The sequence below is a fragment of the Sapajus apella genome, unplaced genomic scaffold, assembly GCF_009761245.1.
Source record: "Sapajus apella isolate SASKATOON/1434 unplaced genomic scaffold, GSC_monkey_1.0 scaffold56, whole genome shotgun sequence".
Taxonomy (NCBI): domain Eukaryota; kingdom Metazoa; phylum Chordata; class Mammalia; order Primates; family Cebidae; genus Sapajus; species Sapajus apella.
The window spans coordinates 3342206-3369306 of NW_022436996.1; the positions used below are offsets into that span (position 1 = coordinate 3342206).

At 39.9% G+C, this 27101-nt stretch overlaps 1 protein-coding gene across 9 annotated transcripts in view; it reads right to left on the bottom strand.

Annotated features, from left to right (window-relative positions):
- RBM33 (RNA binding motif protein 33) overlaps positions 1 to 27101 on the bottom strand; it is a 132001-nt gene that overhangs the window by 70024 nt on the left and 34876 nt on the right. For all 9 annotated transcript variants that reach the window (XM_032244908.1, XM_032244910.1, XM_032244906.1 and 6 more), the window contains exons 5-7: positions 25534 to 25852; positions 10399 to 10570; positions 3440 to 3648 (exon numbers count right to left, since the gene is read on the bottom strand). In XM_032244908.1, the coding sequence (XP_032100799.1) occupies positions 3440 to 3648; positions 10399 to 10570; positions 25534 to 25852 (700 nt within the window). The remainder of the gene's footprint in view (positions 1 to 3439; positions 3649 to 10398; positions 10571 to 25533; positions 25853 to 27101) is intronic.

Here is a 27101-nt window from a genome sequence, read left to right on the forward strand (position 1 = left end):
CAGAGATCTCGAGCTTGGTTATTTTGTCTCTAGTGTTGGTTATTAAACAGTCACTACAGAGAAGGAAATCAACAACAGCAACAGCTGCTGTGGATTGAACCTTCCACACGCTTTAAGTGCCTACTATAAGGTCAGTACAGAAAGGTAGCCGACCTGGCTCCCCCTATAAAGTAAGTCCTATTTACTGACATACTTTTACAAGATCAAGCAGCTGAAAAGCAGAAGAGCTGGAACTGGAATTCAGGCCATCTGATTCCAGGTTTTGATTTTAATCACTAGTCAAACTTGCCACACAGCTAATTAGCAGTAGACTACTACTAATTCAGCCATCTAATTTAACAAGCTATTTTCCCTCAGATGATGCCAAATTATGGAGGGCTTTTGAATTCCAACCAAATGATCCATTATTACACCATAGACAACATGTACAATAAGGGATCACAGACGATCTCTCTGGTAGGAAGATGATCATTCACAGCAGTGTGAGATGAATGAGGGTAAAGAAGACGGACGGAGACAATCTAACAGGCTATGTCGAGGGCTGAATCACAGGAACAGCCATGGTCTGACCAACAGCAAGAAGACATCTCAGAGGAACAGTGAGCAGAATTCTGAAACTCAACTGCGAGTGGCCTTGGCCCAGCTATCCTTCCTCAGGGGATGCGGTTCCAGAGATTCTGGTACCGGCTCGAACCCACCCGCAAACATGTGGAAACATGCGGAAACATGCGGAAACATGCTCATACATCCTCATACATGCTCCCAGAACGCAGTACCTTCCCTCCTTAACTCATCACCTCTGTGCACATCTGCCCGTGAGCGTGGGGATCTTGTCTATCTGACTCACCATCACATCCCATAGACAGCACACTAACAGACACAGGGACGCCAGGTTACATTTTAACTGAACTGAGAGTGACCACAATGCACAGTCATTAATTCAAGAACACAATGGAGTTTGGGAAAGATCATGTTTGTTTGATGAAACAAGTGACATTCAGGGCCTGTGAAACACGAGTTTGGAGAGGTACAGGGACGGTTGAAAGATGGAGAAATGGAGCTGGAAAGAGGTTAGGCTAGACTAAGACTCAGAGAGAAGCAGGTGACAGCATGAGGAACAGCGCCGGCGAGACCACTGAGTAAAAGGAGGACTAAGAACAAAACCCGAAGAAAAATGCAACGGAAGAAAAGGGCATTCCAAAACTGTTCAAAGAGATTTTAAGTGCTCAATACCAAAACCAGAAGTATTTACAGGCATAGCTATGTCACTTAGCTTGTTATAATCCCTCCACAACACATACATACTATAATAGCACACTGTACCTCATAAATACATGCAATTAAAAAATAAAAGTTTAATCTGAAAATAAAAAGGTCAAATGAGAGAAAGAAGAAACCATTTTAGAAGATAAGAGAGTACACCCAAAATCTCATATGCCCAAAGAAAGGGCTGCTCAAGAAAGACAGACCATGTGTGACGCCAAAGGCCCCAGAGTGGGTGCCAACAGGACAAGGGATCAGATGGCCTCTCTGAGGGCACAATTCACGACAGTAAACAGAATATCCAGGCAGCAAGGAGCCAACCAAGGAGAAAATGGGTGAAAGCAGAGACATGAGCCAAAAATATTCTTTCCAAAACTCTGAGGGTCAAGACTCAAAGACCCAAAATAGCTCTGGAATGGGGAGTGAACAGGATGGAGAAAGCTCATGATGTGAGAGAACGTAGTTGGGGTGGAGGATGATACAGCCCTGATCTCGTCACTGATTGGCAAAGATTAGACTATCACTTCCAGTCAAAGCTGTGTCAGTCTTTGGGTGGCTGTCTAGTTTACTCCTAGTACACAGTAGGCTCTAACCATTCAAACCAGTCACATGACGATCCAGAGATAGAACATCACCACCAGGAATGAGGTCAACTGAATGTCCATGACATTTGTAAAAGCATTCCCGCCGTCTCGGTTCAGCCTCTCTAAGAAGGCAGGTGATAGATACATGTTCTCCCCTTCTTTATGGGTAAGAAAACAGAGTTCAGCAATTTTTCCAGGTTCACAGAGACACAATTACGTCAACATTGGTCTCATGCGAGAGTTGTTTGGCCCCCAAAGAGGCCAAAATAACGAAACTGACTATTCAACATTTGGCAAGTGGAGGTCTGGGGTGGAGACAGGGAGCAACCGAGGGAAAGAAGACAAACTGCAAAGCCAGCTTTTCTGCTGTTAGAGATGCTCAGAAACAGCTGTGTAAGCCAACAGCAGTTCCTAGTATCACGGATTGTGTATGCCTAGCTACTCCTCTCCCTTCCTTTACACATCAGAGCTGGAATTCTCATGCGAAAACTAAAATTATCTTTTCTACTTTGTTATTTCACAAATGAATGCCTCCTAAAATATAACATTGCAACAGAAGTGAAATGTTGTTTTCTCTAAATTCAGATAAAAATGCAAAAAAGGACATGTGCTGGACACGTACTTGTATTAAGTAAATTTTTCCTTGAAGAATGGCTTCTAAGGAAAAAACCATACAATCCTAAAGCTTAACTGAAATAATGGGTTGGGCCCAGTGGCTCATGCCTGTAATCCCAGCACTCTGGGAGGCGAGGCGGGTGGATCACTTGAGGTCAGGAGTCTGAGACCAGCCTGGCCAACATGGTGAAACCCAGCCTCTACTAAACATATTTTTAAAATTAGCTGCATGTGGTGGTAAGCACCTGTAATCCCAGCTACTAAGGAAGATGAGGCAGGAGACTCTCTTGAACCAGGGAGGTGTAGGTTGCAGTGAGCCAAGATCATGCCACTGCACTCCAGCCTAGGCAAAAGAGGGAGACCCTGTCTCAAAAACAAACAAAGAAAAAGAACAATAAAAAAATCAACAATTCCTGTCTTTGTTTCTGAGATGTGCCATTTTTGAATAAAAAAGGAAATTCTAACGGAAATTACAGGTACATGATTTATTCCTATACTACAAACTATGAAAACTTTTTACAGGGAATATGATAATAATTCTGAGAAACTGCTATTTAAGGGAAAATCTATGATAAACAGTATAAAGGTAAAAATATTTTTACAGAACAAACAACAACTGCCTAAATTCCGTCTATAACATCTTTTCAATGCAATCCACTCAGAAGTGCCTCCCTCGAGGCTTTGGGTAGCAAGGTCCCACGGGAGCTTCTGTCATCCTCGGACATCAATTCCTCCTCTGGAAGTATTTGATGAGTATAGGTACAGGATGGGTTCCTACCACCAGATGACTGGAGCACTGAATTTCTAAGACTGTGCAAAATCACAGGAGACCATAAAGCAGAAGCTTCAGCCATTACTCCTGCCACCAAACTTTACTTCAGACTAAGGAAAGAGAAATGTTATCACAGGATACCCACAAAAGTTTACTTCCGTTTGTTCTAAAGTTCTCGGGCTATCGCAATATAATCTGAAGTTACCACGACAGGAGGCTGTGTAGGAAGCAGCGCGGGTCTGTGGTCCTTCATCCTGCCCCTCTCGGTGCTCTCTCTCCTCTGGTCCCCCACGCCGCGACACATCAGCGGGCCTCCTCGCCGTCCTCCCCGCCTCGAGCTGTAGCGTCCTTGTTTATGCTGTCGCTCCCTTTCTTCAAATTCCAGCAATGCTGCCTTGGCCTCTGCTGAAAGCTCTATGTGAAAAGATGTGTATGTGTTAGTTACTTTCCAACGGCCCAAACTAGAGGTATAGGGAGAAAGAGGAAAGAGTGATGTGATAATCAAACTTTGCAATAGCATGTGCTTCACCTGCAGTAAATGTCAGACTAGCAACGGCTGTATGATACAACCAGCAACACGCACAACTGGCTAGTGAGATCTGATAAAGCAGCACAGGCTTTCCTTTGTGATACGACACAAGTGTCGCCAATCAATTTTAAATTATTTTCATTTGAGACACTGATATGTGCTGAGTGAGGCTAAAAAGACACTGAAGTGAAATTTAACCACTGTCCTCATACTACAAGGCATTTTGCAGTCACATCTTTTACTGATGGTGCATGACATCAGTCAGGAGCTGTCCCCTCTGGTCCTACACCAGTATAATTTTCTTACTGAAGCCGGTGGAAGTGTTATTAGCATACAATGGCACATAGACTCAAGAAAACAAATTCCTGATCATTCTCATTTAAAAACAAAACTATTAATGAACTCACTCCAAAGTCAAGTAAAGGTGATTTCATAAAGAATGAAAAACTCAGTTTAATACACATCATTTCAACTTTTGTATGTATTTTCTTAAAACCTTAGACTGGGCGTGGTGGCTCATGCCTGTAATCCCAGCACTTTGGGGGGCTAAGGCCGGCAGATCACCTGAGGTCGAGAATTCAAGAGCAACCTGACCAACATGGAGAAACCCCGTCTCTACTAAAAATACAAAAATTGGCTGGGTATGGAGGTGCCTGCCTGTAATTCCAGCTACTAGGGAGGCTGATGCAAGAGAATCATTTGAACCTGGGAGGCAGATGTTGCGGTGAGCTGAGATTGTGCCATTGCACTCCAGCATGGGCAACAAGAGCGAGACTCCGCCTCAAAAAAAAAAAAAGAAAAAAGAAAAGAAAACCCTTTACTGTGAAGCCTTCTTGTATGTATGCAGCCTGATAGAGAAGCCAAATCAAATGAGAGCAAAGTCAATGAGAAAACACTCATGCAAACACTATGGAGTATCCAGCAGCTGCTCACTGCTCAGCCGATGCTTTAGGAATACAGGAAACATGGGCACTGGCCCTAAGAAACTTCAGATGGCACACTGTTCTAGATTCCTAAAGGGAAACAAAAATGATTTAGCCACATGTGGTCCTTTTACAACACTAGCTAAATTGGGACAACAGATCTTACACATTTTCTAAAAATGTCACTGAGGATACCAAGACGCCTTCTTCTCCTGCCTTCTTCCCCAGCCAGGGGTAAGCTTTCAGTATTACCAGACTCTACTTTCTACCTTGGATCCCATCGTCATCTCCAAACTCCTCCAAAATCTCTAAGCCACATTTCATCTCCTTGAAATTGTTTCTATGGTACCCTCTTCCCTTCAAATCAAACTAGACCCCATTGGAAAGAAACTTTAATCTCTTCTTAACCAGCATAGGCTTTTATTCTAATCTTGACTACCTGATTAGTTCACACACACATTTTATGCAGTGAATCAGCAATTATTTTTCTAGTGGTTCTGAGTGTCAAGATTAATTTCACTATCCTCAGTAATAAAATGGTTTCAAATGACATCTTTCATCAGCAAGTAAAAATGCTTTCCTCCAATTGAGACAAGCTGTCACAAAAGGTCACCAAAATATGACAGGATGGAAATTACATTTGTAACTTCAACTGAAATGTTAATTTTCCTTTAAGTGTTTTCTGAACTACATCCAGATTCTAAAGAGATATATACCTCAATGTAAAGAAGTTTTACACTGTATTGCCCCTTTCTAAGATGTTAAGAAAAATATATTTGCATGCAAGTGATTTTATAATAGTTGAAATAAATGTAGAATACACAATTTGTTTGGCAAAACAAAAATAACAGTCTCAAATTTTTTTTAACAGACAACTGAATCAAGAAAATTTTGAAAGCCTTGCAAATACAAGGACCACAAGTATAAATCCTCAGACAGTGAGCTACTGCTGGCATTGGCAATTCTGAACTGTTTGTGACTGCAGAGAAATCTCTTTCCCACAGAGCCTCTGAAATTAATGATATTATTTAAAGAGAATATTTTGTGGGCCGGGTGCGGTGGCTCACGCCTGTAATCCCAGCACTTTGGGAGGCCGAGGCAGGCGGATCACGAGACCATCCTGGCCAACATGGTGAAACCCCGTCTCTATTAAAAATACAAAAAAATTAGCTGGGCGTGGTGGCACGCGCCTGTAGTCCCAGCTACTCGGGAGGCTGAGGCAGGAGAAGTGCTTGAACCCTGGAGGCGGAGGTTGCAGTGAGCCGAGGTCACGCCACTGTACTCCAGCCTGGCGCCCAGTGACGGAGTAAGACTCTGTTTCTAAAAAAAAAAGAGAATATTTGGTGGGTGTACAAGCAGGTTCTTTAGGTTACAGCAATAAAAAAACATGTGACACATGCCAATGAAACTTAGAATAAAATAATCTGGAAGCCTACTCACAGATAATAAATTAAAAAGCCTAACTAAAATAAATGCAGTCTCTCATTTATGGCTTACACCGTTTTCAAAGGCAATCCGAGGGCCACCTCCTAGGGCAAACGAAGAGACAGCTCAACTTGCAGGACTGGCAACTGGGGGACACTGGTCAGTGACTGTCTTTAGAAACGGTGACTGGCACTTTCACAGTGAACCATTCCCTTACACACGCCTGCTCTGTAGCTCTGTTCAACTGAGCACAGTGAAGGGCTGAAGCACTTACACCCTATGACATCCTCTGTATGTAATGAACTCATTTATTTCCTAACTATGTAGTTCTGTACCATCCTTGGGAAAACTGAGAACACTGTCACTCAAATCTTTTCTGTAAGGTTTAATTTCCACAATCCTGATTGAGAAAAAAAGCTAGTCAATTAAGATCTTAACCTAGATGAAGGCCCAGGATTCTACTTGTAATCCAATCTGCATTCAAAATACCAATAAACGACTATGCATATAACTGTCCCTTCACTGCTGAGACTGTCATGTGTATGAATGTTTTTCATGGGGATCTAAATGTGAAAAAAAGACTAAAAGTGACCAAAACTCCCTCCCCTAGATTGGAAGATAACTCATTTCACATGTCAACTTCTGGAGTCAGAAATTGGGGATACCAGAGCATTATCTGATTCTCCCTTTTAAAGAATGAGGTGTTCTCAACACTAACAAATGATAGCACCAAGAAAAAAACACAAAAATACATCTCATATAAGACACCAGGTACTCTGGGGGCAGTATATTTATAATCTCATTACAGAGAGTAGGCAAACAGCTTTACACAATCAAATACATGCAATTACTTCTACACAGAACCTGAGACTGTTCAGAGTTTTTGATTTTTATCTCTAGGAGCACACAAATAAACTGATGTGTAAAAATGTATTCAAATGTGGCTGGGCACGGTGGCTCACGCCTGTAATCCCAGCACTTTGGGAGGCCGAGACGGGTGGATCACGAGGTCAAGAGATCAAGACCATGCTGGTCAACACGGTGAAACCCCATCTCTACTAAAAAATACAAAAAATTAGCTTGGCATGGTGGCGCGTGCCTGTAATCCCAGCTACTCAGGAGGCTGAGGCAGGAGAATTGCCTGAACCCAGGAGGCGGAGGTTGCGATGAGCCGAGACCGCGCCATTGCACTCCAGCCTGGGTAACAAGAGCGAAACTCCGTCTCAAAAAAAAAAAAAAAAAAAAAGGTAATCAAATGTCTAGTTTACCAAATACCGCAGCATTAACTCTTTTTCAATAAATATTTCCTCAGATGTAAAATTCATCTTTTGTTTGGGGGAACAGGTGCTGAAGGTAATAAGAGAACTGTTTTAGAAAACCAATCTTTTGATGGACAGAAAAAAATCCTCCTTGGTATCAGGAAAAATCCTAACTTTACAGTTATTTGAAACTCATGTTTCTAAGCACTATGCTTTCTTAAGAGCTCACAAATACTGAGCAGAAAAATGTACTTTTAAGTATGGTTTCACCTGCCCTATCATCTTGCCGAACAACCACATTCTACACAAATGCAGTTAAGTCCTTTTTGATTGTTGACAAGAATGGTCATTAGTTAAGCTGTTTATGTTTACAGCTCCTCTCTCTCTAAGGACCTCATACTCCTTCCCCATAATTCAAAGAAGACGACTTGCCCACCACAAACCAACCCTTTTAGCTTCTTTTCCCAGGATTACATGAACATGAAGCTGCCAGATGCCTTAAAGAGCAAAACAGATTTGATACAAGTCACTTAAATACACAAAATTATAAATGACCTTGGAAAAAACAAAATGAAGGAGAAGTCCTGAGAAGGAGGAGATGTGGGAATGAGACAGACACTCTGCACACATGCAAGCTGGCCAGCACTTCAGAACAAGGATGTTACTAGTGGTTGGGTGGAGGGACAATGAACAGGGATGAGATGACGCAGCTGGAAACCAGGAGGTGGGAAAGGCAGAGAGGCACCACAAATCAGGGCAGGGCGGTAGAGAAGAGGGAAGACGAACCATGAAATCCACAGCAGCTCCACAGGGAGCAGACTACAGAGGGGAAAGGCCCCTATTTGTAATGCTGTCTAGCAAGTGAATTAATAGTCCTAGAACTTGTGGTTACCCTGGGGAGTTCTCAGTTACTATGCTTCTATACATCATGTTTCAAATTTATGGAATCAACGCCACAGCCCAGCTAACAAGACCCAGCAAAAGAAACAGTAGTGATGACTGATCCTCTCTTCCTCCATCCCTCCCCAGTTCAGGAAGCCTTCTGCCTTCCAGGTGGTGGCTGTGGACTGCCCTTAGAATTCCTTAGTATTCTGCCAGGTTTGGAGAACTTTGCCTTGTTCATCTCATCCCAAGCCAAGACATACACCTCTGCTCAAGTAAAACTATTCTGTGATATTACCAATTCCTCCTATTGTTGATTCCTTTCCTTCTGTTTTAAAACCCTCACTGCATCTTCTTTCCACCCAAGGCCCATTCCAGACTCTATTTCTCAGAAATTAAAGATGCTTCTAAGAAATCTTCTTCAGATCAACTGGCAACTTCATACCATAACTTGAAAAAAGCTTAGGGAAATCTTGGGCCACAAGATGGAGCAGCAGTAAACTAGACCACAAAGGAAGGGAGAACACAAAGATTCTAGAAGAATCTCTCCAAACAATCTTGCCTAGTAAATTAACATAAGATTGGCTGACTACTGCTAACTTGTGCATCTTTGGAGCTTAGTGTCCTGCCACAAAACTTTTGTCTGCTACTTAAAGACAACGTGCTCTTGTTCTGGACAAAAAATGACTATGAATAATGGTTTTAAGAAGTAATAAAAGTAGTCATGAGAGTTCAGTCTCGATTCTTATCTAGAACAAGAGCAGATAGCAGATAGAGCCCCTGTGTCCTTCCACCCTCCTGCCCTCCTCCTTAGAAGAACAATATCCCAGTGGTTCTGGAAGCACCAATGCAGGAGCAGCATTGCTTGGGAACCCATTAGAAATATAACTTTCGGAACGGCACGGTGGCTCAGGCCTGTAATCCCAGCACTTTGGGAGGCCAAGACGGCAGGATCACAAGGTCAGAAGTTTGAGACCAGCCTGGCCAACACGGCAAAACCCCATCTCTACTAAAAGTACAAAAATTAGATGGGTGTGGTGGTACGTGCCTATAGTCCCAGCTACTCAGGAAGCTGAGGCAGAAGAATCGCTTAAACCCAGGAGGTGGAGGTTGCAGTGAGCCGAGACCATGCCATTGCACTACAGCCTGGGCAACAGAGTGAGACTCCATCTCAAAAAAGAGAAAAGAAATACAACTTTCTTGGGCTCTACCCTGTAACCAATTATCAGAGAAGCAGGGAGTGGGTCCCCAAATGTGTGTTTTAACAAGTCCTCTGAGTCTGAGGCTCACTCACATTTGAAATCCCTTCTTTAATTTTTGCAGTAGACATTGAAAAAAGCTGTATAATGAGGGTAGGGTTGCTATTAAAAATCCTCTGGTTTGAGACCAGCCTGGCCACTGGTGAAACCCCATCTCTACTAAAAGTACAAAAATTAGCCAGGCATGGTGGTGCACACCTGTAATCCCAGCTACTCAGGAGGCTGAGCCAGGAGAATAGCTTGAACCTGGAAGGCGGAGGTTGCAGTGAGCCAAGATCGCACAATTGCACTGAAGCCTGCCTGACAGAGCAAGACTCCGTCTCAAAAAAAGAAAAGTCTGAATCAGCAGCAGTCTGTAGTAGACCTTAAACACAGCAAGCTTTGCTCAGAGTCATTATATCTATAAACGAGTCAACTTGTCTCATTAAAGACAGAGGAACGGGAGAAAATACACACAGACACAGATAGTTTATGAAGACATTAGTACAAAATATAAACCAGTCTGGTCCAGAATTAGCCCTGACAACCTCGGGGTCTTGGAAGGGTCACATGGCCCCTCAGCCACCATCCCCATGCCACCTTTTCAAGACCAGCCAGGAACCACATGGTATGTACAAGAGCAGCTCTAGGCCACAGACACAAAAAAAAATTTTGTTTTAATTATCTTTAACATTTTATTCAAGCATTTTAAATCCAGAAACAGCAGTGATTTTAAAGAACGGGTTTGACAGTAACCTAAGAGCACTCACTTCACAGTCCATCCACTCTCTGGACACAGCTACAATTACCTCGTCAACCTTCTTTGCCTGCTTTGATTAATTACGGCAATACTATGGAGGAAGTTGAAATGACAGTGAAGGAGGATGGGAGACAGGGAAAAAAGTTACCCAAAGTTTCTGGAATGTTCCTTCTCTCTCTAGTTACATCTGAGAGCCTAATAATTGTTCCTTCTTTCCTTTCAGTTTTAAAACGTAATCGTCCAGATTCTTCATCATCTTCTTCTTCTTCATCTGATTCTTCTTTGATGTCCTTCTGAAGTTCCAGTGTTTCCATACCTCCCTACATTGCAGACACACAAGGCAAAAAGGGAAGGAGAATAAGTTCATATTCTTTTGAATTAAATATTGAAGAATTCTAAAATATTTGTTTATATTTAAGATGTAAAAAGTGCTGCAAAACATCCTGTTTAAAGGCCATGTGAAACCCTAAACTGACTCCAGGAGAAAATAACCTTAAATATACAAAGTCCTACACATCACTGCTGCTTACACTTCTGAGGGAACAAACAAATTACAAAAATTCCTGGGCTTACTGCTTTGAGTTTAACACAGTTTATAGCAAAGGTCAATGTATGAATTCAACTAACACTAGAGTGTTCTATGAGTTTACTGTAACTTACAGGCTCAATATAACTCTTCTCCTTCATTGCCAGACAAGCAGTCCTAGTGTGCTGTTGTCCTATTGCTGCAGCCTCCCAAATATTTCCTTCACTTCTCACTCCTTTTTACTTCTATCTCATTATCTAGAGGTAATTTATTACTATTTTGACTGAGACTATTGAAAAGGAGAAACTTTCTTTCTTCAGTCACGTCTTCACACTAAAACCAGCTTTTATCTGAATATTATATCAGTATTCCCTACAAAAATTTCCCCTAACCTCAGCCCAAATTAAAAGTAATTTCAGCCAGGCACAGTGGCTCACACCTGTAATCCCAGCACTTTGGGAGAACAAGGCGGACAGATCACAAGGTCAGGAGTTTGAGACCAGCCTGCCTAACATGGTGAAATCCTGTCTCTACTAAAAATACAAAAAATTAGCTGGGCATGGTGGCACACACCTGTAATCCCAGCTACTCAGGAGGCTGAGGCAGGAGAATCGCTTGAACCCGTTAGGCAGAGGCTGCAGTGAACCAAGACTGCGCCAATGCACTCCAGCCTAAGCAACAAGAGCAAAACTCCGTACCAAAAAAATAATAAATTATTTTTTAAAGTAATTTCTTTGTGGACAATTCTTATTGCCAAGTGTCACTCATGTTCCCAGTGAAAGAATCACTTCTCACTTCAGATCAGTCTCTGTGACCCACTCTTAGATATAAAATCAGTACCTACAGAGAGCAAGGTTAATTTAAATACTTTTGATCAATGTAAAGAGAACACATTTGCTCCTTTATTCTCACGATTTATAATATGTAAATGTTATTTACTCTCAATAGAAATAACTGAACTTTAAAATGCAGAAAAAAATGAACTAATGTCACAGTCATTTCATATTCTTGCCTTTCCCAATATTTTCTATGTAAAAAGACCAACTACAAATATATATACTCTACTAATATATATACTCTACTATAAATCCTACAAGTAGAAATACGTCTTCAGGAGCATAAATGCCTGAAGAGCAGGAGATGACCCATAAACTGCAACTTTCACCTTGGGCTTGATGACTGCAATACTCCTACTCAGTATGCTGATGTCCAGCACACTGCAGAATTTTAAAGCACCAAAATCTCAGGAATTTTGCTGGTTTGATATCATCATTTCTGTACTACCAACTGTTTGAAATCGGAATGGATGGCTGCAAGATACGTGCTGCACCACACTTTGCAACGGAAGCAAAGCCAGCTTCCTTAGGACGTCTTCTCTACGCCCATGACACTCTCGAGCAGCACTTCTCCAATTCAATGCCCAGTCACCACTGGGAATCATCTGGAAAAGCAGATTCGGACTCAACAGATCCAGGGCGAGGCCTGGGATTCTGCATTTCTAATAAGCTCCCAGGTGACGCCAACATTTCAGGTCCACAGGCCACACTGAGTAGAGCAGCAAGGCCAAAAGGGAGGAAAAGAAAGCACTACCAACAAAGATTCTACAAAGTCATTTTCAATTCAACTATTAACTGTAAGCACAGTTCAAAGACTTTTCAAACAAGTTGAATGTAAAACAAGACAACATGAAATCAATATAGTTTCTTCTGCATCCAAATCTCCATCTAAGAAATCTAAAGAGGATAAAGATGGGTTTAAAATTGTTTCTTCCCAGATATTTACCCTAGGAAATGATACCTTATGTTCAAATAAAGACCTATAGGAAAATGTTTATTCTATTCAGGATCACCAAAACTGGAAACACAAATGTCCTTCCATGAGTGAATGAATAAACTGCTGTACATCCAACCACAGAACGCTACTTTGCAATAAAATAGAATGACCTATTGATATAACAGGGATAAAGCCAGAAAGGCATCATTATACTGAGTGGAGGAAGTCAATCTCAAAAGGTTACATACTGCAATGACTCCATTTGTATGATATTGTCCTGGTAACCAGTGGTTAGAAAAGAAGGAAAGGTATGGAAACAAAAGGATAGCATAAGGAATATCTCTGAGTGATGAAACCATCCTAGAACGTAAACTTCTGGTCAAAATCTTGGGGCCGAGTTAATCCTTGAACTACAGCAAGGAGTAGGGAAACTCTAACACAGACACAGCAGATGCCACTTGCTCAACTGCAGACCATCTGACAACATGCACTAATCTAAGACTTACTTCTTCAGTCACTGAAGAAATACTACCTCTTACTCTAAATATGGGGCTTAAAAAATGCATCTCCCTTAACCATATGTGTACACACGTACACACACACACACACACACACACACACACACAACACCCCACCCCCGAGACAGAGTCTTGCTCTCTTGCCCATGCTGGAGTACAATGGCGTGATCTTAGCTCACTGCAAACTCAGCCTCCCAGGTTCAAGCAATTCTCCTGCCTCAGCCTCCTGAGCAGCTGGGATTATAGGCGCCTGCAACCACACCCAGCTAATTTTTGTATTTTTAGTAGCAATGAGGTTTCACCATGTTGGCCAGGATGGTCTTCAACACCTGCCCTCATGATCCACCCACTTCAGCCTCCCAAAGTGGTGGGATTACAGGCATGAGCCACCGCACCTGGCCTTCTGTATAATTTTTAACAAATATTACCTAGCATGTCATTAACAAGCTACATTCCACTGTAGGGTAGTGCAGGGCTATAACAAAAATCAAACTATCCTAAGATTATGTTGTGTAAACATTTAAATGTGCATGTCTTTCATTTCACTATAGACACTGTCAAAAATTGTCAAAGGTTTGATTTTTAGTTACTGATTTACTGTGAAAAACCTGAATACTGAGTACACATGAAAAGCGCCATCAAAGTGCTTAAAAAAACAGAGAGGCTTAGGCTTTATTTCATAAATGTAGAAAGAACTAGAAAAGCAAAGACGGAACGATACTCAGACTTGTATATATTTTGAAGTTCACCAGCTAATTCTGAAATGAAACTATGATCTCAGTGTTCTGAAAAAATCAATACTCTATCCCAAAATCTAAACAGAAACAATGGTTAGTTCTCTGAAATAAATAAATATACATATATAGAAATAGAAAATACTGCTTACAAAAAGTTCACAAAGTTTTTAATGCTTACTGATAGAATAATTGATATATTATCAAATAAAAATAAAAGTCATTCTACCAACAGTGAAAATTTATGGCTTGAAAAGACTGAGCAAATTGTGCAAAAATTAGAAGAAAAATAATTACAGACCAATTGTTCTTAATACAGAAACAAAATCCTTTTTAAAAGTAAAAGTACATGGAATCTCACCAAATATAAAAAGGATAATACATCACAACCAAGTGGGGTTTATCCGAAACATGAGGTTGATTTAACATTCAAAAATCAGTCAAATCTGACCTGAAGAATTTCAGATAGATGGAGATACTCCTCCTCCAGGAGGTGGTGCTTAGGTTCCTCTCCTCCCCGCTCCCCAGGACCCCATCCCCCTAAGGTAGCCTGGACTTGGTGACTTGTTTCTAAACAACTGAATAAGGAAAGAGAAAGCAACATTACAAAGAAGAAAACTGGCAGACACTGCCTGACCCAAATGACCAGGGAGGGTGTCACCAGGGGCGGTGTAGATGTCACGGGCACAAGGGTTCTGCAGTGTTCTTTCCAAAATCCACAACCTCAGGCTAATCATAAATAAAGTGTCAAACAAACCGAGCTTGGGAAATACTCTACAGCATACACAGCCAGCACTTCCTAAGGTTGTCAAGGTCATGAAATACAAGGAAACACTAAGAAACTGTCACACAACAAAGGGAAATGGAGAGACAACAGTGTGGTACTCTGGCTTGGGTCCTATACCAGGGAGAGGGCATGAAGAGAAAAAACTAGTTCAACAGCAATAAAATTTGGAAGATGGGTCATCATTTTTTAAGTTAATTTAATTCACAATAAGGAATAAAAGACATATAATCATCTCAATAGATGCAGAAAAAGCATCAACAAAATTCAATACCCATTTCTGATTTTTAACAAAATCCCAGCAAACTCAAAATAGAAAAGAACTTCTTCAATCTGATATAAAAACGAACAGTCAGCACACTTAATGATGAAATAAACATTCTCCCCTTAACATCAGGAACAGGCAAGAATGTCCTGAATGTTTCTAGTCACAGAGTACTGAAGGTCAATAACACAAAAGAAAGAAAGAAAAGGAGAAGGCTGAAAAGGAAGAACTTTAAAACCGTCATTTTTTAACAGGCAACATCATTATTAAAATGTTAGTTTTTCCCAATTTGATTTAAAAATACTATCCATTCTCTATCAAAATCCTCACCAGACTTTCAGTAGTTATTCACAAGTCCATTCCACAATTTATACAGAAATTCAAAGGACTGTGAATAGCCAAAATATTTTTTTAAAGAAAGAATAAAATCAGTGGATTTACACGATGTGATTTCATGTTACAGTAATCGAGACTGTACAGTAGTGGTATAAGGATATGAAAACAACGCAACAGAGAAGAGAATCTGGAAGGAGACTAAAACCTAAACCGACTGTCGGGACACGCACTGTGGCATTCAAAAGGGAAAGGAAAGTCGTTACAACAAATAGTGGTGGAAAAGCTAGAAAACGTATGGAAAAAACTGAATCTATACCACAGAGAGAGAGAGAGAGAGAGAGAGAGAGAGACACACACACACACACACACACACACACACACACACACACACGTTCAGATAGATCATAATCTTAACTAAAATAGCTAATAAAGTGTCCAGAAGAAAACAAGATAATTCTGGAGTAAACAAAAACTTCTTAGGTCACAAAATTCTTTGGTCTTCATCAAAATTAAAATATTCTGCTCATGAAAAGATGAGGCTGGGCACAGTAGTTCATATCTATAATCCCAGCACTTTGGGAAGCCAAGGAGGGCGGATCACTTGAGGTCAGGAGTTCGAGAGCAGCCTGGCCAACATGGTGAAACCCCATCTCTACCAAAAATATTAAAAATTAGCTGGGTGCGGTGGTGTGTGCCTGCAATCCCAGCTACTGGGAGGCTGAAGCAGGAGAAGCACTTGAACTCCAAAAGCAGAGGTTGCAGTGAGCCGAGATCATGCCACTGCAGTCCCAGCCTAGTTGACAGAGAGAGACTCCATCTCAAAAGAAAAAGAAAAGAAAGAAAGTGAAAACACAAGCCACAAGCTCAGAGAAAATATTCATAATATGAATACGTAATACATAATCATCTGCCAATTGACTTGATACCCAGAATATACAGACAACCACCTATCTCTATCTAGAATACATGCAGTATGTACGCACACATGTTCTCCATAGATTAGATATATTGTCTGTGTACAAAGTGTATGTAAAGACAGCATATCTTCTCTATGAGGAACATATATAGACAGAAAAAAATAAAGGCAATCGACTTTTTTGTGTGAGAGACAAACCAGAAGGAAAGACAATACACGAAAGTCCAGTCGCACATGGAATGGTGCTCAACCTCATCAGAGGTCACAGAAATGCAAACGAAAACCACAAGGACACACACACTGGAAGGATTACATCAAGAGATTGGAAACATCAAATGATGAGGAACAATGGGGACTCCCCTACATTACTGGTGGGAGTGCCAAACGGGACAGCCACTTTGGAAAACCAATGGCAGTTTGCTATAAAAGTAAACATACCTCTAGCCTGTCTCAGCAACGCCACTACTTGTTAGTAAACAAGAGAAACAAAAACATTCACCCAGAAAAAGACAGATAATATGATTTCTTAGTAGCTTTATTCATAATAAAAAAAAAAACTGGAAACAACCCAAACATCTATCATCAGGAGAATGAACAAATGGGACACGTCCATAAAATGGATTATTAATACACACGACTACTTAGATGAATCTCAAAAACATGCTGAGTAACAGAAGCGAGACAGAGGACCACACCTACTATATGACTACATTTAAGTGAAGTTCCAGAATAGGAAATGCCAATCTAGGTACAGAAATCACAACAGTTCTACTCTGAGGAGTCAGGACTGAACAGATGAAAACATTCTGGGTGATGGAGCTGCCCTTATCGACCAAGGTTTGGTGACTTGTATGTATACATGCATCAAAACTTACTGCATGCTTTACATCTACGCCTATCTCTAAATGTAAACATTATCACCATTTTACAAGTATTTTAAATGGTACAAAGATGTTTTTAAAGCTGCTCTCATTTCTTCCTCTATACATGCCAAAACTATCTGAAAATGGCAAGTCTTTTTAAATAACTATGTTAGAAGACATAACTAGCCCTAATGTGGCTGCGTAACTCCAAAGGACTAATGGTCTTAATAATTAGATCTAACTTGTTTCAAATATAGTAGTTTCTCTATATAAACCAAGCAAGAACATTAAATAAGTCACCTAAAATAGGCTTTTCAATTAAAATGAATTAACTGCTTTTATGTTCTATAATTAAGATTCTAATACAGACTTTAACATAGCTTCTACAATGAAGTCATCCGGAAAACTGCAACACGCTTTCTGCCAGTCTTAAGCAATGCAGAGCTAGGCACGCTGCGACCCTGATAGAACACAACAGGATGCTCATCAACAATGCAGATATCTAAGAAAAGGAGCCCAGGAACTAGGAAGACACCGAAACAGAGGTATATGAGGCACATTAAAAATGGTACTCCTCCCTGAGGACTATACAGCTTATTTAGACTTCTAAAAAAGATGGATCACAAGCCCTCCAAAACCAAATCCTACAAAAGCTGAAATACTAGCAACTTCTACTTCTCAGCACTTAAAACAGTATTATGCACACAAGTTCTCAATAATTATCTCATTGATTCTAAAGTGCTACAGAAAAAAAAAAGCCCAAAATATTTATTGCTAGTGGAAAAGACCAGCACATCACCAGCCTCCAGCCTCCAGGAAGGACAACTGAAAGTCCTAAGATCAAGAGCACTACAAAGAACTTCCCATCACCACAACAGCAAGCAACATAAACAAAGCAAACTAAAAGCACCAAGGATTTTAAAACGGAAATATGTGAACACCGTTTAAAAACATTTTTCAACACTAAATTTCCAATTAAATTATGAGATACACAGTTTAAAAGTTAAAAATAATCTAGCAGATAGTATAAAAAAAGATAAAATATTTAATATGGATGAGATCTTACTTTCTGCTCTAAAGGTTCATACTGAAAACAACCCTTAGGAAGTTTCATGTTGGTGTTAACAGCAAAAAAAAAAAAAAAAAAAAAAAATCACAAGAGTGAAACAAATGCAGCTTCTAGTTCTTTGTCTTCCAAATTCAAGGGTCAACATTTCAACCACCTTATGTTTCCCTGTCTCTTCATATTTTAAAAGAAAAATTATTTCTTACTTGTTGTTATTTTGCTTATAGTAAAAAAAATGTTTTAAATCAGAAAATACTGTAAGACAAAGACTAAATAAGTAAATAATTCCACTGTTTAACAGTAAACATTATTACCATGTCCATCTGTAGCTACACAGACTTATTGAGAATTACACACACACATTTAGATTTGCAGTTACAGGGGAGCTGAAAGGGAAGAATTCTATCATCTTGCTCTTTACACTTAACGCATCACGAGCGCCTTCCCATGCCAAACAGAGCTAAGACAACACTTGGTATACCACATTCCACTCTAAGGTTAGACCATGATTTATTTAGTCTTCTATAAAAATTTACATTGGTCCCATTTATTTTCAATGCTGCAAACAAATATTTGATACATTTACCTTTGAACACAGATTAATTCTTTTGGATAAATTTGCTAAAGTGAAATTGTTGAGTCCAAGGACAGGAGCTTTAAAGCTTTCAATATTGTCAAAAATGGAAGAGTGTAAGGTTTTACTCGCAAGCTAAGAAGTCAGTTGGCCACCATTTCATGGAAGGCTAAGACTCTTTTCATCAGAGATAATGAGGCTAGGAGGATGTTATTTGCATCACTAGCAGTACATTCTGCACCAGCTCCAAGAGGCCCCACTCCCACTGGGCTGTGTAAAGAGAGCCAGGTGACCTGCCACACATAGGAGGCTGTGTTACAGGAGGGACCTCTCCACACAAGAAACCCTGAATGTGTCATAATGGGCAGTAAGCAAGCCTGCCCTTGGCTCCAGAGGAAGACACTCCATCTGTAGCTGTCTGCTACACCAGAATCCTCGAAAAGATATTCCGGAACAAAGCACAGACAGTGATTTGTTCGCTTCGCTCACAAAACCTGCTGCTAAGTGAAGGACTTACAGAAAACTCTCTCCTGACAAGGTTTCCAAAACGCTCCCTCAAGTGAATCAGACTACACCTGATCAGTAATTCTGAGGTCTGTCAATATTAAAGTAGGTTAAAATCCTCCATTTTCTTTTAATTTTTACTGAATATATTTTCACACACTTACTGTTTATTTGCTTATTCAAGTCCTGAATTACTGCCTCACATTACTTGTCCTCCCTTTTCTCCCTTCTCCCCCACACAAAAGACACTGATAATCAAAGAAAAAAAATCACCTTTTTTTCTTTCGGACACAGGGTCTCACTCTGTCACCCAGGCTGGCAGGCAGTGGTGCAATCTCAGCTCACTGCAGCCTCAGCCTCCTGAGTTGCGGGGACCACAGGCATGTACCAGCACACGCCTGGCTAATTTTTTCTGTTTTTGGTAGAGATGGGGTTTCACCATGTTGCCCAAGCTGGTCTCCTGAGCTCCAGTGACCCATCTACTTCAGCCTCCCAAAGTGCTGGGGCTACAGGCGTGAGACACCCAGATCACCATTCCAGATCACCGTTTTTTAGAGTAGCCCTCTTCTGTTTTAATATTTTAATGAGTACAGTCCAGGAACTGAAGTTAAAAACACCTAGAACTAGAAGACACTTCCAGAAGGAACCGAAGCAATGATAATACTTGTTAACAATCTTAAACTGCCTTACAATAATAGTTTACATAACCATCATTTGAAAACAGAAATCTACAAAACCTTTCCCTATTTTAAGGTATGCTACAAATTATCATAGAGTATCACAGAAGAATAAAGAAAATATGGTTATCTAAAAACTAAAATAAATTACAGGAAAAAACAAACAATGAAATTAATTTTCCAACTTCAAAATACCACAAATAAAAAGGCATGAAATTAACAGGCACCGAATTCCTTGGTTTTTCTCTCAACTATTTACCACCTGGAATGATCTCCACACAGTCTTCTGTCTACTTCCCTTTCCCGTTTATTAGCTACTTAGATTTTTCTCAGATGTCTCCTGCCTAAATTACCCTTTCTCAGGTTTAACCTAGACTGGTGCTAGCTTTGTACTAGGGAGGGTGCTACAGGATACAAGGGTGAACAAGACATACCTAACCTCTACTCTCTGCGTGCTTTTAATATCTTCTTTAGCGTTGTCTTAGTTTTTTGGACAGTTTTCTACAACTGGAGAATCTGGGTAAAGAGTTATTTGTACTACTGTCCTTTCTCTAAGTTTCAAATTATTTCAAATAACAAGCGAGAAAGAGAGAGAGAAGAAAGCACACACACAATCAAATTTAGCCTGTTGGAGGGGGAGAAAGGCTATGTGCAAGAAGTGCTTCTGTTCTGTAATGTGGACAACACACACATTCATAGACTGTCACGGTATTATTTATGAGGCGGAAAAGGGTAAATAAAATGTTTTCTGGACTGTCTATATCCTTGAAAAAAAACACCTAAAGTAAATGCCCTAAGGCAGTAAATATCAGTTTCCGTGGCCTCTTGACAAAAGATAAAAACAGTATTAAGAAAAATTCATAAGAAGTTCTCAGGCTGAAGAATGATTTGTGGCTTGCATGTTTGGCCCACAGGAGCTGGTTCTAGGGAAGAGAACAGCAACCATTTAACTCTATGCCTCACCCCACCCCTCTCCGTACAAATGTCATCTCTCTTTCAAGACCTACTTCAGAGTTCAGAGGTCCACCTCTTCCATAAAGCCTCCTCGACCTGAACGTCTCCCCCTCGGGGTTTCCTGGGAGTGAGCTCCCAGCACTCTCTGAGCCTCTCCTGGGAGGTTTTACTTTTTCTGTTTTTACATCGTATTTACACGTCTTTTATCTCCACTATATTAGACTCCAATTTCCTTGAAGGTAGGAATCAAGCTTCATCATCTTTACTTCTTCAACACTAAAAAAAGCACCTAATTACAGAAGCCTTGCAGTATTTGTTGAATAATGGTCCAAATTAACTGTTACTGACTAATTAAAAAGAATTACAGTACTGCTTTCAAAGCACTAACATATACGTCACATTTCCGAAAGATTTCAACCCACATTCCCACAAAACATTTACAACACTCTGACACTTAAAGGGCACACACTATTCGAAATCACAGCATACCACAACTCACTTCCCAAGGAGTCTAGTTCAGGTTTTTCACTATACTCACAGTTCAAAGACACATATCGACTTTCACTAATGTTAAAAAGATGCTCATTTTAAGTCTGGCAGAGGGGGAAACAGCAAACTTTTTGACTCTTTTTAAAAGATGAACAAATACCTCTTCAGTTTCAGGAGCAACCTGGGCATCAGTAATCTCATCTAATTCATCTTCAGCCACACAGTCTTCCTGCTCTCGCAGCCCTTGCTGCCCACCATAAGCCTGCAAGTATTCTTCATCCTAACAGCCATTAAAGAGAAAACAAGTTTTTCTCATACAGCTTTGGGGTGGTTTTTTAAGCACTTTCCGTCTTTATGATTCATGCTTACTAACTGTAGAAAATTTTACTCTGGTGATTAGCTGACTGAGCACAAAGCACGAGGCCCAGAAACAGAAGGGAACCTCCTCTGCATGTTCACGCGAACAAAGCACATCTGCTGGCCTGACCACCAGGGCAAGTGTCGTGGGCTCTGCGTCAAACTCCAAGTCCCCCGCCACACAGCTCTGCAAATCAACAGCAAGGAAGAGCCACCTTCGAAAGAAATGGTGTGTGTGCCCTCACTAGAAGCTCAGCAGCAGGAGGGGGCTGAAATCATGCCCAACTCTCACTATTTTGGTGACAATGTAAAACAACAAAAGTGTCAACAAGTAAACACGGGAGCTTTTTAAAAACCACATTTAGTGTGTTTCTCCATTAGGCCCCTTTCTCGAATGAGAGGAAGATTCCAGGTTTTGTATGAAACTAAAGGGGCATATTAGCAAGCAAGCATCCCATCTAGGTAGGTGGAAGAAAGTAGGCAAGATGGCTGGAGACGACCACACTGCAGAGAAGAAGGAAGGGTTTCTGGTACTGCTAACAAGTGACAATATCTGATCCTACTCAGTGGAGGCAGGCTTCCCAGGGTCCCAGCCTGCTTGCTAAAAATGAACAGTAAAATGGCTCCAAGGCAGATAATCCCAAACAGTGAACAACCTAAAGAAATTTAACAATCTACTGTATGGCACATGACAGTCTCATCTAGAACCCCCAAAGAAAGCAGCTGTATTAAGGTACCAACCACCTCAGTGCCCACAACTGTCTCAAGACAATCTGAACACAATACATTTTATTTTCCAGAAAAAACTGTTAGCATCCTATCAAAATAACAACTATAACTACCCATGACTCACTGGCAGCAGGACATTCAGATTTCAAATAAAGCCAAATAAATGATGCTAATCAAAATCTTTAGCCAGTGTAAAATGGAGTAGAGTCCACACTCCTGGATTCTCACTGGAAAACAAAAATCTGCTACCCTTGGCATCAAATGTCAACCTGAAATTGTTTTTATAGAACAATAAAATCTCAATCTACGTTAATTTTAAAGGCCTTAAATAAACTGATTGCACTTAAAGGTAGAAGTCACTCAACAATTTTCTAATATTTTGTTGACTAAACCAATATAAACTCCTTACTAATACAAGAGTACACATTTTAAAATAAAATTACAATTCACTCTCAAGAATAGCACCAGCAAAATTCACAGGAAAGAACAGCAGCGCTGTGCATCCAGCTGTGCATCCAGCTGTGCACTGTTGATCTCTGGACCTCCCTTTCTTTACAGGGAGCAGCAAACCTTCCCATTGTACATTCTGCGGTTTCTGGATTCTACTCCCAGCTATGCACCAAAACCCCACCACATGGCTTTACGGGTAAGTTCCAACAGATACGCATTTCAGAGTTCAAATCTGGCTTTAGAGCGGTGGTTAACAAACCCAAGGGAGAACAAGCCATTTAATAAATTAAAATGCCATTGGGATACACAGAGACACAATCTACTCATGTGTTCATTAGTCTAATGGTGAATAAATCATCTGGGCTTCAGTGGTAGCCTCAGAAGGCAGACAGAGGCTCCCACTGCCAAGCAAAGTAAGAGTACTTCACACTTTAATTCTGTGTATCTCTTTGTGTCCAAGGAAGTGGCCATTTCAGACCATTCAGACATTACCATTGGGATCGTCACAAAACAAGGAAAGAATGACCATGCTGGGAATACTACATGTATTAATGAACTGATAGTGCTCACAGAAAGACATTTAACTATGATTGCTTATCTTTAAACTTTACAACTCTCTGTGAAAACATTAGGACACTTTCAGAATTTCTAATTTTTTTTTTTTTTTTTTACTTCAAGACTTTAATTCTCAAAAAAAAAATTCATTTTAATGTGGAAGAATACTATTATTATTAAATTGCCACATTTTCTTCTGAGTCTTAGACCACAAGATGTTGGATCATTAAGTTGGACTGTATAACAACGGGGGCCTATGTGTAACCTCAAGTTTGACAGCAGAATACAAGAGAGAGAAATTCCTCACTTAAAAATTCTCTTTACAACAAAATCTGCAAGAACACCAAAGTGAAAGAGACCTCCTATGTGGCTGTGCACACACATTCTATCAAGCACTTTCCACGCTCTAATCTGTGCCACCTAGGACTAAGTTCACAGGCAGGGCCAATGTTCATGTGACAGTTTAGCAGTATTTGTGTCCACAGTGCTCAGACATCAGTAAAGACTTGTTGGACTGCTGGATTTACAGAAGGTAGGATCCCAGGATGATTAGCGAATCATCTTATTTTACTGATGAGTAACAGAAATAATAAAGTACTCTAACTAGACAGTAACTAGGCACAATTCTAAAAGATCTTGGTTTAATTTTCAAAAGGCATTTTAAATTACAGTGTCTCACTTTAAAAGCATACAAAAATACCAGTAAACCAGAAGGCACGTGCCTACACTTAGTGAAGGATTATTCAAACAAATTATTACAGGGTTATGGAAATAACAAGTCCCCCGTGATACCTTTGGCATGATTCTATTTACCAAAACTATAAATATTTCTCATTACTGTATCTACTGAAGAGCAAGCATCAACCAAAAATATTTTAAAACTATTGGGGGCCGGGCACAATGGCTCATACCTGTTAATTCCAGCACTTTAGGAGGCCGAGGCAGGCAGATCACACGAGATCAGGAGTTCGAGACCAGCCTGGCCAACATGGTAAAACCTCATCTCTACTAAAAATACAAAAATTAGCTGGGCGTGGTGGTGGGCACCTGTAATCCCGGCTACTCGGGAGGCTGAGGCAGGAGAATTGTTTGAACCCAGGAGGGAGAGGTTGCAATGAGTGGAGATTGCGCCACCGCACTCCAGCCTGGGCGACAGAGTGAGACTCTATCTCAAAAAAAAAAAAAAAAAAAGAAAAGAAAAAGAAAAAGAAAAAGAACTACTGAGACATCTAAACACAATCATGACTAAAATTAAATCTAAGGTTCCACATAAACAATCCTTTTCAAAATTACTCATACATTTGACCAAAATTCAGCAACTTCTAAACTTTTTTCTGAAACAAAAGCTTACTCTCAATGAAGACATAAATGCAGAAAAGCAGAGCTACTCCCACTGCAAATGGGCTCTTTAAGGCCCCAATTTTGCATACTTCTGTCCCCATTTCAACAGTCCCATTCACTTGGCCCCCATGCTGTTCTCAAAAACCCTAAGATTCTACTACAGCTACTGAGATCACACCCTTCCCTCATAAATTTCATTACATGCTTATTTTAAAAAACAAATCTCTTTTGATGATAAGTCATTAAGAGATGAGAATCTTACACTAGTACATTTTTTCTTTCTTTCTGGTTCAACTTAAAAACTACCAAAATCATCTTTCCAAAATAAAAAATCAGCATAATCTTGCTTTCTGATTATAGATAACAAATTATACGTGACATTTCCTAAACTAACCCCCAATCTCTTTATTCAGGTTTAGACAGTTCTCAGTTACAAAAAGGATGAATGAACAGGACATCAATCACTTTGGAATATTAGCACCTTAAAGACGTCTTTAGCAGGTCAATAATCTTTTCACCTTAGAAGGACTTTATCAGATCTTGTCTAAAGCCTGGGTAAAAGCCCTGCATTAAGTACTTCTAACAATTGACAGTGTGTCCCCACCACACAAAGCTGTTTTCTTCCTTAGGGTACAATCCTCAAGGTCACGATTCTTTGCAGCCTTCCAGAATGACAAAGGAGCATTACCTCTGGCCAAACAAGCTGTCAACACAAACTTTGTCATAGCTCAGATAAAGAAACTGGCAGACAGTGATAATAAGGTCTAATTTCCCCTCCCTCCCAAGGGAGGTAAACAGATTTCAAATCAGTCTAGAAGCCTATGTATGGGAAGCCAGGTTATCTTTGGCCATACAAAGGAGAAAAGACTCACTGTAAATTCATCTAAAGGTTCATTGATTTCGATGTCTAACACTTCATCAGTGTAAAGTTGCTCCTCCTCCGGCTCTTCCACATATTCTATTTGGTCTTCTGTCAACTCAGCTTCGTGGCCTTCATACTGTCCTTCTTCTGTGTACTCTTGAGTATATAATTCTGACCCATCAGATTTGTGATAAACCAGTTCATCCTCTCCTTGTTCTTGTTCATACTCAGATTCCTGTTCTCCAGATTGGTCGTTAGTGTTGTCAGACAGTTCAAATGATGTAACCATGCCAGATGTAGCATTCAGACTAATTGTAACGCCCTGAGAACTAGAGAGGACGAAAATACAAAAAAAAAAAAACAAAACAAAAAAACAAAAAAAAGGCACCCAATGAACAGAGGAGCTCAAAACTGAATCATTATATAAATAGCTTTATATTTATATATTTTATAAAGAAAGATTTAAACATGACTGGTAAAAAGTTATTCCAGTTACTGACAAATGCACATTACCTCCAACAGTGCTCAAAATGCTACACAGAGTCAGTGCCCTAAACCCTTAAAGCATACAGCAGATTTAACTGGGCTATATGGAGGTGGCCACAGACTGGTAATGCATATAGTGTCTCTACCTATCGTCAGCTGCAGATTATTTCACCAAAAGTATTAAATCAACCACAGATGAAACACATGTAACTGGCAAAAGTCCAAGACTGAAATCAAATAGACTATATTTCATTCCAATTTACAGAATGAAATAGAAACTGCTAAGATTTCAAAGCAAAATCAGGAGTATTATTCTATAAGCAGAAATTCGCAGCTGAAATTTTAAGAATAATTTTTCTTTCTTGCATCTATGATAGAAATTATAAACTCCTGTTTAAAAAATCAAAATATTAAAAATTTGTATGAAAATACATTTCAGTGTTCAAATAAATAAAAATGTATATCAGTCACAAATATCTCTAAAAATTGTTCATAATTTCCAAGTAAAATAACAAAGAAGTTTTGAAACTGCAAAAAATCATGTTCCACCTATTAAATCACAACAGTTAAATATGAAACAGTAAGGTGCAAGATAACATTTCCCATACAAGATCGTGCAGATAAATCTATGTTCACATATAGTACTCAATCCTAACAAAAAATTAATATACCTCTTAGACTTCAAGACACTGTGGCTAAAAAACTTCAATGACATATTTCTAAAAGGCAACCTAACTAACTCAAAAGGTCAAAATATATGATGTCAAAGAATGGAACTGGGAAATTTATCTGACTGGTAGAATAATTTAAAACTGTATTTTTACCTGTAAAAATTACTTTATGTTAGAAAATCTGTTACAAATCCATGGCTCAATCATAAATGGCACATATTTGTTAATTACATTTATAACCAAGCAGCTTGTCTACATTTTCCCGAAGTCTCCTCTTAATATTAAAAAATTATTCCATCTACCAGAGTGTCTCTCTCCTCTTATAATATAGTTTACCATATGTCAACAACAGAGAGATATTCCTATCAGTCATCTAGAGTCTAAAGGGCGATTTCCCAAAGTGTCCAAAATGGTAATTCAG